The sequence below is a fragment of the Somniosus microcephalus genome, chromosome 8 (assembly GCF_052327205.1).
Source record: "Somniosus microcephalus isolate GS21.2 chromosome 8, FLI_Smic_1.0, whole genome shotgun sequence".
In the NCBI taxonomy this organism is placed as follows: domain Eukaryota; kingdom Metazoa; phylum Chordata; class Chondrichthyes; order Squaliformes; family Somniosidae; genus Somniosus; species Somniosus microcephalus.
The window spans coordinates 261,499,004-261,513,051 of NC_140994.1; the positions used below are offsets into that span (position 1 = coordinate 261,499,004).

Here is a 14,048-nt window from a genome sequence, read left to right on the forward strand (position 1 = left end):
GTGAGTGTGATGTCGGGCTGGGTGAGTGTGATGTGGGACTGGGTGAGCGTGATGTCGGGCTGGGTGAGTGTGATGTTGGACTGGGTGAGTGTGATGTCGGACTGGGTGAGTGTGATGTCGGGCTGGGTGAGTGTGATGTCGGACTGGGTGAGTGTGATGTTGGGCTGGGTGAGTGTGATGTCGGACTGGGTGAGTGTGATGTTGCGCTGGGTGAGTGTGATGTCGGGCTGGGTGAGTGTGATGTTGGACTGGGTGAGTGTGATGTCGGACTGGGTGAGTGTGGTGTTTGGCTGGGTGAGTGCGATGTTGGACTGGGTGAGTGTGATGTCGGACTGGGTGAGTGTGATGTCAGACTGGGTGAGTGTGATGTCGGACTGGGTGAGTGTGATGTCGGGCTGGGTGAGTGTGATGTTGGACTGGGTGAGAGTGATGTCGGGCTGGGTGAGTGTGATGTCGGACTGGGTGAGTGTGATGTCGGACTGGGTGAGTGTGATGTCGGACTGGGTGAGTGTGATGTCGGACTGGGTGAGTGTGATGTCGGACTGGGTGAGTGTGATGTCGGACTGGGTGAGTGTGATGTCGGACTGGGTGAGTGTGATGTCGGACTGGGTGAGTGTGATGTCGGACTGGGTGAGTGTGATGTCGGACTGGGTGAGTGTGATGTCGGACTGGGTGAGTGTGATGTCGGACTGGGTGAGTGTGATGTCGGACTGGGTGAGTGTGATGTCGGGCTGGGTGAGTGTGATGTCGGACTGGGTGAGTGTGATGTCGGACTGGGTGAGTGTGATGTCGGACTGGGTGAGTGTGATGTCGGACTGGGTGAGTGTGATGTCGGACTGGGTGAGTGTGATGTCGGACTGGGTGAGTGTGATGTCGGGCTGGGTGAGTGTGATGTCGGACTGGGTGAGTGTGATGTCGGACTGGGTGAGTGCGATGTCGGACTGGGTGAGTGTGATGTCGGACTGGGTGAGTGTGATGTCGGACTGGGTGAGTGTGATGTTGGACTGGGTGAGTGTGATGTCGGGCTGGGTGAGTGTGATGTCGGACTGGGTGAGTGCGATGTCGGACTGGGTGAGTGCGATGTCGGGCTGGGTGAGTGTGATGTTGGGCTGGGTGAGTGTGATGTCGGACTGGGTGAGTGTGATGTCGGACTGGGTGAGTGTGATGTCGGACTGGGTGAGTGTGATGTCGGACTGGGTGAGTGTGATGTTGGACTGGGTGAGTGTGATGCCGGAGTGGGTGAGTGTGATGTCGGGCTGGGTGAGTGTGATGTTGGGCTGGGTGAGTCTGATGTTGGACTGGGTGAGTGTGATGTCGGGCTGGGTGAGTGTGGTGTCGGACTGGGTGAGTGTGATGTCGGACTGGGTGAGTGTGATGTCGGACTGGGTGAGTGTGATGTCGGACTGGGTGAGTGTGATGTCGGACTGGGTGAGTGTGATGTCGGACTGGGTGAGTGTGATGTCGGACTGGGTGAGTGTGATGTCGGACTGGGTGAGTGTGATGTCGGACTGGGTGAGTGTGATGTCGGACTGGGTGAGTGTGATGTCGGACTGGGTGAGTGTGATGTCGGACTGGGTGAGTGTGATGTCGGACTGGGTGAGTGTGATGTCGGACTGGGTGAGTGTGATGTCGGACTGGGTGAGTGCGATGTCGGACTGGGTGAGTGTGATGTGTGACTGGGTGAGTGTGATGTCGGACTGGGTGAGTGTGATGTCGGACTGGGTGAGTGTGATTTTGGACTGGGTGAGTGTGATGTTGGGCTGGGTGAGTGTGATGTTGGACTGGGTGAGTGTGATGTTGGGCTGGGTGAGTGTGATGTTGGACTGGGTGAGTGTGATGTTGGACTGGGTGAGTGTGATGTTGGACTGGGCGAGTGTGATTTGGACTGGGTGAGTGTGATGTCGGACTGGGTGAGTGTGATGTCAGGCTGGGTGAGTGTGATGTTGGGCTGGTTGAGTGTGATGTTGAACTGGGTGAGTGTGATGTCGGACTGGGTGAGTGTGATGTCGGACTGGGTGAGTGTGATGTTGCGCTGGGTGAGTGTGATGTCGGACTGGGTGAGTGTGATGTTGGGCTGGGTGAGTGTGATGTTGTGCTGGGTGAGTGTGATGTCGGACTGGGTGAGTGTGATGTTGTGCTGGGTGAGTGTGATGTCGCGCTGGGTGAGTGTGATGTCAGACTGGGTGAGTGTGATGTTGGACTGGGTGAGTGTGATGTTGTGCTGGGTGAGTGTGATGTCGGGCTGGGTGAGTGTGATGTCGGACTGGGTGAGTGTAATGTTGGGCTGGGTGAGTGTGATGTAGGACTGGGTGAGTGTGATGTTGGACTGGGTGAGTGTGATGTCGGGCTGGGTGAGTGTGCTGTTGGACTGGGTGAGTGTGATGTTGGACTGGGTGAGTGTGATGTCGGACTGGGTGAGTGTGATGTCGGACTGTGTGGGTGTGATGTCAGACTGGGTGAGTGTGATGTTGGGCTGGGTGAGTGTGATGTCGGACTAGGTGAGTGTGATGTCGGGCTGGGTGAGTGTGATGTCGGACTGGGTGAGTGTGATGTCGGACTGGGTGAGTGTGATGTCGGGCTGGGTGAGTGTGATGTCGGACTGGGTGAGTGTGATGTTGGACTGGGTGAGTGTGATGTCGGGCTGGGTGAGTGTGATGTCGGACTGGGTGAGTGTGATGTTGGACTGGGTGAGTGTGATGTTTGACTGGGTGAGTGTGATGTAGGACTGGGTGAGTGTGATGTCGGACTGGGTGAGTGTGATGTCGGGCTGGGTGAGTGTGATGTCGGACTGGGTGAGTGTGATTTTGGACTGGGTGAGTGTGATGTCGGACTGGGTGAGTGTGATGTCGGACTGGGTGAGTGTGATGTCGGGCTGGGTGAGTGTGATGTCGGACTGGGTGAGTGTGATGTTGGACTGGGTGAGTGTGATGTCGGGCTGGGTGAGTGTGATGTCGGACTGGGTGAGTGTGATGTCGGGCTGGGTGAGTGTGATGTTTGACTGGGTGAGTGTGATGTTGGGCTGGGTGAGTGTGATGTTGGACTGGGTGAGTGTGATGTTTGACTGGGTGAGTGTGATGTAGGACTGGGTGAGTGTGATGTCGGACTGGGTGAGTGTGATGTCGGACTGGGTGAGTGTGATGTTGGACTGGGTGAGTGTGATGTCGGACTGGGTGAGTGTGATGTCGGACTGGGTGAGTGTGATGTCGGGCTGGGTGAGTGTGATGTCGGACTGGGTGAGTGTGATGTCGGACTGGGTGAGTGTGATGTCGGACTGGGTGAGTGTGATGTCGGACTGGGTGAGTGTGATGTTGGACTGGGTGAGTGTGATGTCGGGCTGGGTGAGTGTGATGTCGGACTGGGTGAGTGTGATGTCGGACTGGGTGAGTGCGATGTCGGACTGGGTGAGTGTGATGTCGGACTGGGTGAGTGTGATGTCGGGCTGGGTGAGTGTGATGTCGGACTGGGTGAGTGTGATGTCGGGCTGGGTGAGTGTGATCTCGGGCTGGGTGAGTGTGATGTCGGACTGGGTGAGTGTGATGTCGGACTGGGTGAGTGTGATGTCGGGCTGGGTGAGTGTGATGTCGGACTGGGTGAGTGCGATGTCGGACTGGGTGAGTGCGATGTCGGACTGGGTGAGTGCGATGTCGGACTGGGTGAGTGTGATGTCGGACTGGGTGAGTGTGATGTTGGGCTGGGTGAGTGTGATGTTGGACTGGGTGAGTGTGATGTCGGACTGGGTGAGTGTGATGTTGGACTGGGTGAGTGTGATGTCGGGCTGGGTGAGTGTGATGTCGGACTGGGTGAGTGCGATGTCGGACTGGGTGAGTGCGATGTCGGGCTGGGTGAGTGTGATGTTGGGCTGGGTGAGTGTGATGTCGGACTGGGTGAGTGTGATGTCGGACTGGGTGAGTGTGATGTCGGACTGGGTGAGTGTGATGTCGGACTGGGTGAGTGTGATGTTGGACCGGGTGAGTGTGATGCCGGAGTGGGTGAGTGTGATGTCGGGCTGGGTGAGTGTGATGTTGGGCTGGGTGAGTCTGATGTTGGACTGGGTGAGTGTGATGTCGGGCTGGGTGAGTGTGGTGTCGGACTGGGTGAGTGTGATGTCGGACTGGGTGAGTGTGATGTTGGACTGGGTGAGTGTGATGTTGGACTGGGTGAGTGTGATGTCGGACTGGGTGAGTGTGATGTCGGACTGGGTGAGTGTGATGTCGGACTGGGTGAGTGTGATGTCGGACTGGGTGAGTGTGATGTCGGACTGGGTGAGTGTGATGTCGGACTGGGTGAGTGTGATGTCGGACTGGGTGAGTGTGATGTCGGACTGGGTGAGTGTGATGTCGGACTGGGTGAGTGTGATGTCGGACTGGGTGAGTGTGATGTCGGACTGGGTGAGTGCGATGTCGGACTGGGTGAGTGTGATGTGTGACTGGGTGAGTGTGATGTCGGACTGGGTGAGTGTGATGTCGGACTGGGTGAGTGTGATTTTGGACTGGGTGAGTGTGATGTTGGGCTGGGTGAGTGTGATGTTGGACTGGGTGAGTGTGATGTTGGGCTGGGTGAGTGTGATGTTGGACTGGGTGAGTGTGATGTTGGACTGGGTGAGTGTGATGTTGGACTGGGCGAGTGTGATTTGGACTGGGTGAGTGTGATGTCGGACTGGGTGAGTGTGATGTCAGGCTGGGTGAGTGTGATGTTGGGCTGGTTGAGTGTGATGTTGAACTGGGTGAGTGTGATGTCGGACTGGGTGAGTGTGATGTCGGACTGGGTGAGTGTGATGTTGCGCTGGGTGAGTGTGATGTCGGACTGGGTGAGTGTGATGTTGGGCTGGGTGAGTGTGATGTTGTGCTGGGTGAGTGTGATGTCGGACTGGGTGAGTGTGATGTTGTGCTGGGTGAGTGTGATGTCGCGCTGGGTGAGTGTGATGTCAGACTGGGTGAGTGTGATGTTGGACTGGGTGAGTGTGATGTTGTGCTGGGTGAGTGTGATGTCGGGCTGGGTGAGTGTGATGTCGGACTGGGTGAGTGTAATGTTGGACTGGGTGAGTGTGATGTAGGACTGGGTGAGTGTGATGTTGGACTGGGTGAGTGTGATGTCGGGCTGGGTGAGTGTGCTGTTGGACTGGGTGAGTGTGATGTTGGACTGGGTGAGTGTGATGTCGGACTGGGTGAGTGTGATGTCGGACTGTGTGGGTGTGATGTCAGACTGGGTGAGTGTGATGTTGGGCTGGGTGAGTGTGATGTCGGACTAGGTGAGTGTGATGTCGGGCTGGGTGAGTGTGATGTCGGACTGGGTGAGTGTGATGTCGGACTGGGTGAGTGTGATGTCGGGCTGGGTGAGTGTGATGTCGGACTGGGTGAGTGTGATGTCGGGCTGGGTGAGTGTGATGTCGGACTGGGTGAGTGTGATGTTGGACTGGGTGAGTGTGATGTCGGGCTGGGTGAGTGTGATGTCGGACTGGGTGAGTGTGATGTTGGACTGGGTGAGTGTGATGTTTGACTGGGTGAGTGTGATGTAGGACTGGGTGAGTGTGATGTCGGACTGGGTGAGTGTGATGTCGGGCTGGGTGAGTGTGATGTCGGACTGGGTGAGTGTGATTTTGGACTGGGTGAGTGTGATGTCGGACTGGGTGAGTGTGATGTCGGGCTGGGTGAGTGTGATGTCGGACTGGGTGAGTGTGATGTTGGACTGGGTGAGTGTGATGTCGGGCTGGGTGAGTGTGATGTCGGACTGGGTGAGTGTGATGTCGGGCTGGGTGAGTGTGATGTTTGACTGGGTGAGTGTGATGTTGGGCTGGGTGAGTGTGATGTTGGACTGGGTGAGTGTGATGTTTGACTGGGTGAGTGTGATGTAGGACTGGGTGAGTGTGATGTCGGACTGGGTGAGTGTGATGTTAGACTGGGTGAGTGTGATGTCGGACTGGGTGAGTGTGATTTTGGACTGGGTGAGTGTGATGTCGGACTGGTTGAGTGTGATGTTGGACTGGGTGAGTGTGATGTCGGACTGGGTGAGTGTGATGTCGGACTGGTTGAGTGTGATGTTGGACTGGGTGAGTGTGATGTCGGACTGGGTGAGTGTGATGTCGGACTGGTTGAGTGTGATGTCGGACTGGGTGAGTGTGATGTCGGACTGGGTGAGTGTGATGTCGGGCTGGGTGAGTGTGATGTTGGACTGGGTGAGTGTGATGCCGGAGTGGGTGAGTGTGATGTCGGGCTGGGTGAGTGTGATGTCGGACTGGGTGAGTGTGATGTTGGACTGGGTGAGTGTGATGTCGGACTGGGTGAGTGTGATGTCGGACTGGGTGAGTGTGATTTTGGACTGGGTGAGTGTGATGTTGGGCTGGGTGAGTGTGATGTTGGACTGGGCGAGTGTGATTTGGACTGGGTGAGTGTGATGTCGGACTGGGCGAGTGTGATGTTGGGCTGGGTAAGTGTGATGTCGGGCTGGGTGAGTGTGATGTTGAACTGGGTGAGTGTGATGTCGGACTGGGTGGGTGTGATTTCGGGCTGGGTGAGTGTGATGTCGGGCTGGGTGAGTGTGATGTTGGGCTGGGTGAGTGTGATGTTGAACTGGGTGGGTGTGATTTCGGGCTGGGTGAGTGTGATGTCGGGCTGGGTGAGTGTGATGTTGGGCTGGGTGAGTGTGATGTCGGGCTGGGTGAGTGTGATGTTGGACTGGATGAGTGTGATGTCGGACTGGGTGAGTGTGATGTCGGACTGGGTGAGTGTGATGTCGGACTCGGTGAGTGTGATGTGGGACTGGGTGAGTGTGATGTTGGACTGGGTGAGTGTGATGTTGGACTGGGTGAGTGTGATGTCGGGCTGGGTGAGTGTGATGTTGGACTGGGTGAGTGTGATGTAGGACTGGGTGAGCGTGATGTCGGACTGGGTGAGTGTGTTGTCGGACTGGGTGAGTGTGATGTTGGACTGGGTGAGTGTGATGTAGGGCTGGGTGAGTGTGATGTTGGACTGGATGAGTGTGATGTCGGACTGGGTGAGTGTGATGTCGGACTGGGTGAGTGCGATGTCGGACTGGGTGAGTGCGATGTCGGACTGGGTGAGTGTGATGTCGGACTGGGTGAGTGTGATGTTGGGCTGGGTGAGTGTGATGTTGGACTGGGTGAGTGTGATGTCGGACTGGGTGAGTGTGATGTTGGACTGGGTGAGTGTGATGTCGGGCTGGGTGAGTGTGATGTCGGACTGGGTGAGTGCGATGTCGGACTGGGTGAGTGCGATGTCGGGCTGGGTGAGTGTGATGTTGGGCTGGGTGAGTGTGATGTCGGACTGGGTGAGTGTGATGTCGGACTGGGTGAGTGTGATGTCGGACTGGGTGAGTGTGATGTCGGACTGGGTGAGTGTGATGTTGGACCGGGTGAGTGTGATGCCGGAGTGGGTGAGTGTGATGTCGGGCTGGGTGAGTGTGATGTTGGGCTGGGTGAGTCTGATGTTGGACTGGGTGAGTGTGATGTCGGGCTGGGTGAGTGTGGTGTCGGACTGGGTGAGTGTGATGTCGGACTGGTTGAGTGTGATGTTGGACTGGGTGAGTGTGATGTTGGACTGGGTGAGTGTGATGTCGGACTGGGTGAGTGTGATGTCGGACTGGGTGAGTGTGATGTCGGACTGGGTGAGTGTGATGTCGGACTGGGTGAGTGTGATGTCGGACTGGGTGAGTGTGATGTCGGACTGGGTGAGTGTGATGTCGGACTGGGTGAGTGTGATGTCGGACTGGGTGAGTGTGATGTCGGACTGGGTGAGTGTGATGTCGGACTGGGTGAGTGTGATGTCGGACTGGGTGAGTGCGATGTCGGACTGGGTGAGTGTGATGTGTGACTGGGTGAGTGTGATGTCGGACTGGGTGAGTGTGATGTCGGACTGGGTGAGTGTGATTTTGGACTGGGTGAGTGTGATGTTGGGCTGGGTGAGTGTGATGTTGGACTGGGTGAGTGTGATGTTGGGCTGGGTGAGTGTGATGTTGGACTGGGTGAGTGTGATGTTGGACTGGGTGAGTGTGATGTTGGACTGGGCGAGTGTGATTTGGACTGGGTGAGTGTGATGTCGGACTGGGTGAGTGTGATGTCAGGCTGGGTGAGTGTGATGTTGGGCTGGTTGAGTGTGATGTTGAACTGGGTGAGTGTGATGTCGGACTGGGTGAGTGTGATGTCGGACTGGGTGAGTGTGATGTTGCGCTGGGTGAGTGTGATGTCGGACTGGGTGAGTGTGATGTTGGGCTGGGTGAGTGTGATGTTGTGCTGGGTGAGTGTGATGTCGGACTGGGTGAGTGTGATGTTGTGCTGGGTGAGTGTGATGTCGCGCTGGGTGAGTGTGATGTCAGACTGGGTGAGTGTGATGTTGGACTGGGTGAGTGTGATGTTGTGCTGGGTGAGTGTGATGTCGGGCTGGGTGAGTGTGATGTCGGACTGGGTGAGTGTAATGTTGGACTGGGTGAGTGTGATGTAGGACTGGGTGAGTGTGATGTTGGACTGGGTGAGTGTGATGTCGGGCTGGGTGAGTGTGCTGTTGGACTGGGTGAGTGTGATGTTGGACTGGGTGAGTGTGATGTCGGACTGGGTGAGTGTGATGTCGGACTGTGTGGGTGTGATGTCAGACTGGGTGAGTGTGATGTTGGGCTGGGTGAGTGTGATGTCGGACTAGGTGAGTGTGATGTCGGGCTGGGTGAGTGTGATGTCGGACTGGGTGAGTGTGATGTCGGACTGGGTGAGTGTGATGTCGGGCTGGGTGAGTGTGATGTCGGACTGGGTGAGTGTGATGTCGGGCTGGGTGAGTGTGATGTCGGACTGGGTGAGTGTGATGTTGGACTGAGTGAGTGTGATGTCGGGCTGGGTGAGTGTGATGTCGGACTGGGTGAGTGTGATGTTGGACTGGGTGAGTGTGATGTTTGACTGGGTGAGTGTGATGTAGGACTGGGTGAGTGTGATGTCGGACTGGGTGAGTGTGATGTCGGGCTGGGTGAGTGTGATGTCGGACTGGGTGAGTGTGATTTTGGACTGGGTGAGTGTGATGTCGGACTGGGTGAGTGTGATGTCGGGCTGGGTGAGTGTGATGTCGGACTGGGTGAGTGTGATGTTGGACTGGGTGAGTGTGATGTCGGGCTGGGTGAGTGTGATGTCGGACTGGGTGAGTGTGATGTCGGGCTGGGTGAGTGTGATGTTTGACTGGGTGAGTGTGATGTTGGGCTGGGTGAGTGTGATGTTGGACTGGGTGAGTGTGATGTTTGACTGGGTGAGTGTGATGTAGGACTGGGTGAGTGTGATGTCGGACTGGGTGAGTGTGATGTTAGACTGGGTGAGTGTGATGTCGGACTGGGTGAGTGTGATTTTGGACTGGGTGAGTGTGATGTCGGACTGGTTGAGTGTGATGTTGGACTGGGTGAGTGTGATGTCGGACTGGGTGAGTGTGATGTCGGACTGGTTGAGTGTGATGTTGGACTGGGTGAGTGTGATGTCGGACTGGGTGAGTGTGATGTCGGACTGGTTGAGTGTGATGTCGGACTGGGTGAGTGTGATGTCGGACTGGGTGAGTGTGATGTCGGGCTGGGTGAGTGTGATGTTGGACTGGGTGAGTGTGATGCCGGAGTGGGTGAGTGTGATGTCGGGCTGGGTGAGTGTGATGTCGGACTGGGTGAGTGTGATGTTGGACTGGGTGAGTGTGATGTCGGACTGGGTGAGTGTGATGTCGGACTGGGTGAGTGTGATTTTGGACTGGGTGAGTGTGATGTTGGGCTGGGTGAGTGTGATGTTGGACTGGGCGAGTGTGATTTGGACTGGGTGAGTGTGATGTCGGACTGGGCGAGTGTGATGTTGGGCTGGGTAAGTGTGATGTCGGGCTGGGTGAGTGTGATGTTGAACTGGGTGAGTGTGATGTCGGACTGGGTGGGTGTGATTTCGGGCTGGGTGAGTGTGATGTCGGGCTGGGTGAGTGTGATGTTGGGCTGGGTGAGTGTGATGTTGAACTGGGTGGGTGTGATTTCGGGCTGGGTGAGTGTGATGTCGGGCTGGGTGAGTGTGATGTTGGGCTGGGTGAGTGTGATGTCGGGCTGGGTGAGTGTGATGTTGGACTGGATGAGTGTGATGTCGGACTGGGTGAGTGTGATGTCGGACTGGGTGAGTGTGATGTCGGACTCGGTGAGTGTGATGTGGGACTGGGTGAGTGTGATGTTGGACTGGGTGAGTGTGATGTTGGACTGGGTGAGTGTGATGTCGGGCTGGGTGAGTGTGATGTTGGACTGGGTGAGTGTGATGTAGGACTGGGTGAGCGTGATGTCGGACTGGGTGAGTGTGTTGTCGGACTGGGTGAGTGTGATGTTGGACTGGGTGAGTGTGATGTAGGACTGGGTGAGTGTGATATCGGGCTGGGTGAGTGTGATGTTGGACTGGGTGAGTGTGATGTCGGTCTGGGTGAGTGTGATGTCGGACTGGGTGAGTGTGATGTCGGACTGGGTGAGTGTGATGTCGGGCTGGGTGAGTGTGATGTTGGACTGGGTGAGTGTGATGTGGGACTGGGTGAGTGTGATGTTGGACTGGGTGAGTGTGATGTCGGGCTGGGTGAGTGTGATGTTGGACTGGGTGAGTGTGATGTTGGACTGGGTGAGTGTGATGTCGGGCTGGGTGAGTGTGATGTAGGGCTGGGTGAGTGTGATGTCGGACTGGGTGAGTGTGATGTCGGGCTGGGTGAGTGTGATGTCGGAGTGGGTGAGTGTGATGTTGGACTGGGTGAGTGTGATGTCGGACTGGGTGAGTGTGATGTCGGGCTGGGTGAGTGTGATGTTGGACTGGGTGAGTGTGATGTCGGGCTGGGTGAGTGTGATGTTGGGCTGGGTGAGTGTGATGTCGGGCTGGGTGAGTGTGATGTCGGACTGGGTGAGTGTGATGTCGGACTGGGTGAGCGTGATGTCGGAGTGGGTGAGTGTGATGTTGGACTGGATGAGTGTGATGTCGGGCTGGGTGAGTGTGATGTTGGGCTGGGTGAGTGTGATGTCGGGCTGGGTGAGTGTGATGTTGGACTGGGTGAGTGTGATGTTGGGCTGGGTGAGTGTGATGTCGGGCTGGGTGAGTGTGATGTTAGACTGGGTGAGTGTGATGTCGGGCTGGGTGAGTGTGATGTTGGACTGGGTGAGTGTGATGTCGGACTGGGTGAGTGTGATGTTGGACTGGGTGAGTGTGATGTCGGACTGGGTGAGTGTGATATCGGACTGTGCGGGTGTGATGTCGGACTGGGTGAGTGTGATGTTGGGCTGGGTGAGTGTGATGTCGGACTGGGTGAGTGTGATATCGGACTGGGTGAGTGTGATGTTTGACTGAGTGAGTGTGATGTCGGACTGGGTGAGTGTGATGTCGGACTGGGTGAGTGTGATATCGGACTGTGCGGGTGTGATGTCGGACTGGGTGAGTGTGATGTTGGGCTGGGTGAGTGTGATGTCGGACTGGGTGAGTGTGATATCGGACTGGGTGAGTGTGATGTCGGACTGGGTGAGTGTGATATCGGGCTGGGTGAGTGTGATGTCGGACTGGGTGAGCGTGATGCCGGGCTGGGTGAGTGTGATGTCGGACTGGGTGAGTGTGATGTTGGACTGGGTGAGTGTGATGTTGGGCTGGGTGAGTGTGATGTCGGACTGGGTGAGTGTGATGTCGGACTGGGTGAGTGCGATGTCGGACTGGGTGAGTGTGATGTCGGGCTGGGTGAGTGTGATGTCGGGCTGGGTGAGTGTGATGTTGGGCTGGGTGAGTGTGATGTCGGACTGGGTGAGTGTGATGTTGGACTGGGTGAGTGTGATGTCGGACTGGGTGAGTGTGATGTCGGACTGGGTGAGTGTGATGTCGGGCTGGGTGAGTGTGATGCCAGACTGGGTGAGTGTGATGTAGGGCTGGGTGAGTGTGATGTCGGACTGGGTGAGTGTGATGTCAGACTGGGTGAGTGTTATGTTGGACTGGGTGAGTGTGATGTCGGACTGGGTGAGTGTGATGTCGGACTGGGTGAGTGTGATGTTGGACTGGGTGAGTGTGATGTTGGGCTGGGTGAGTGTGAACTTGGACTGGGTGAGTGTGATGTTGGACTGGGTGAGTGTGATGTTGGACTGGGCGAGTGTGATTTGGACTGGGTGAGTGTGATGTCGGACTGGGTGAGTGTGATGTTGGACTGGGTGAGTGTGATGTTGGGCTGGGTGAGTGTGATGTTGGGCTGGGTGAGTGTGATGTTGGACTGGGTGAGTGTGATGTTGGACTGGGTGAGTGTGATGTTGTGCTGGGTGAGTGTGATGTTGTGCTGGGTGAGTGTGATGTTGGACTGGGTGAGTGTGATGTTGTGCTGGGTGAGTGTGATGTTGTGCTGGGTGAGTGGGATGTCGGACTGGGTGAGTGTGATGTTGGGCTGGGTGAGTGTGATGTTGTGCTGGGTGAGTGTGATGTCGGACTGGGTGAGTGTGATGTTGTGCTGGGTGAGTGTGATGTCGGACTGGGTGAGTGTGATGTTGGACTGGGTGAGTGTGATGTTGTGCTGGGTGAGTGTGATGTCGGGCTGGGTGAGTGTGATATCGGACTGGGTGAGTGTGATGTTGGGCTGGGTGAGTGTGATGTTGGACTAGGTGAGTGTGATGTTGGACTGGGTGAATGTGATGTCGGGCTGGGTGAGTGTGATGTTGGACTGGGTGAGTGTGATGTTGGACTGGATGAGTGTGATGTCGGGCTGGGTGAGTGTGATGTTGGACTGGGTGAGTGTGATGTTGGACTGGGTGAGTGTGATGTCGGACTGGGTGTGGTGCAATACTTGTGGGACAAACCTTGGGTCGGATGTCCTTTTCTGATTCTTGACACTTTTGATGTTCTTAATGCAGGGTCAGGATATGGTGATGGTTCTCAGGAAGGACACTCTGAGCCTAGTGGACCCTGTGGACCACAGTCTGATTCATTCTCAACCAATCATCAACATTCGTGTGTGGGGAGTTGGTTGTAACAATGGCAGGTGAGTTTAAGGTTCTTAGTCCCTTTGTAATCTCGGGTGAGGTAAAACATTCTGTTGAACGGACTGTGAAGGTGTTTCTAAATTAAAACCCGGTTTCTAAGACATAAGCATCCTTTTCCCTTGCCGTTATGTCTTGGGATGTGGGGACATTTGTTGTTGATTAAGGTTCTGATAAATTTTCATCAATAGCAAATAAGGCACATCTGAATTTGAACTACAGTTGCACCCGTTCTAACCAGCTTCAACATGGCAAACGCAGGGGACAGGAGTTACAACTAAATTAGGGCTGAACATTTGGACTTTCAACTCATCACCCTTTCAGCTCACACAAATACCCCAGCCTTTGTTCATACTCGGTGAATTGACACAGCCTCCCAGGGAGCTAACGTGCTGCAGCAACGTGACGACTTCCTCTGGTCGGTACTGGAAGATGGTTTGGCAATCTGCAAGGAACGCCAGACAGATGCAAACTTCATCAACTTAGTACCGACACGGGGCTAGACGAATTGAGGACCGGAACGCACACTTTACATCATCGCGAGTACATGAAGATAAGAACATCAGAATTAGGAGCAGGAGTCAGCCCTTCGGCCCCTTGAGCCTGCTCCATTCAATGAGATCATGGCTGATCTTCGACCTCAACTCCACTTTCCCACCCGATCCCCATATCCCTTGATTCCCCTAGAGTCCAAAAATCTATCGATCTCAGCCTTGAATATACTCAACGACTGAGCCTCCACAGCCCTCTGGGGTAGAGAATTCCAAAGATTCACCACCCTCTGAGTGAAGAAATTTCTCCTCATCTCAGTCCTAAATGGCCGACCCCTTATCCTGAGACTATGCCCCCTAGTTCTAGACTCTCCAGCCAGGGGAAACAACGTTTCAGCATCTACCCTGTCAATCCCCCCCATAGAATCTTATCTTTCAGCGAAAGGCTTTGCAATCCTATGAACCGTCCCTGAGCTGTGTAATTACTTCCCTCCCTGGCTCAGTGAGTAAATGCACTGCTCGGTGTTGAACCCTAGCCTGTGCTGCTCTCAGCTGCTGTGGCGACAGGGGCAAATCTACAGTTTGCCT

The 14,048-nt window shown here is 55.5% G+C and overlaps 1 protein-coding gene across 2 annotated transcripts in view; it reads left to right on the forward strand.

The window, feature by feature from the left end:
- apbb3 (amyloid beta (A4) precursor protein-binding, family B, member 3) overlaps positions 1-14,048 on the forward strand; it is a 127,329-nt gene that overhangs the window by 67,390 nt on the left and 45,891 nt on the right. For both annotated transcript variants that reach the window (XM_085996002.1, XM_085996003.1), the window contains one exon: positions 12,844-12,971. In XM_085996002.1, the coding sequence (XP_085852128.1) occupies positions 12,844-12,971 (128 nt within the window). The remainder of the gene's footprint in view (positions 1-12,843; positions 12,972-14,048) is intronic.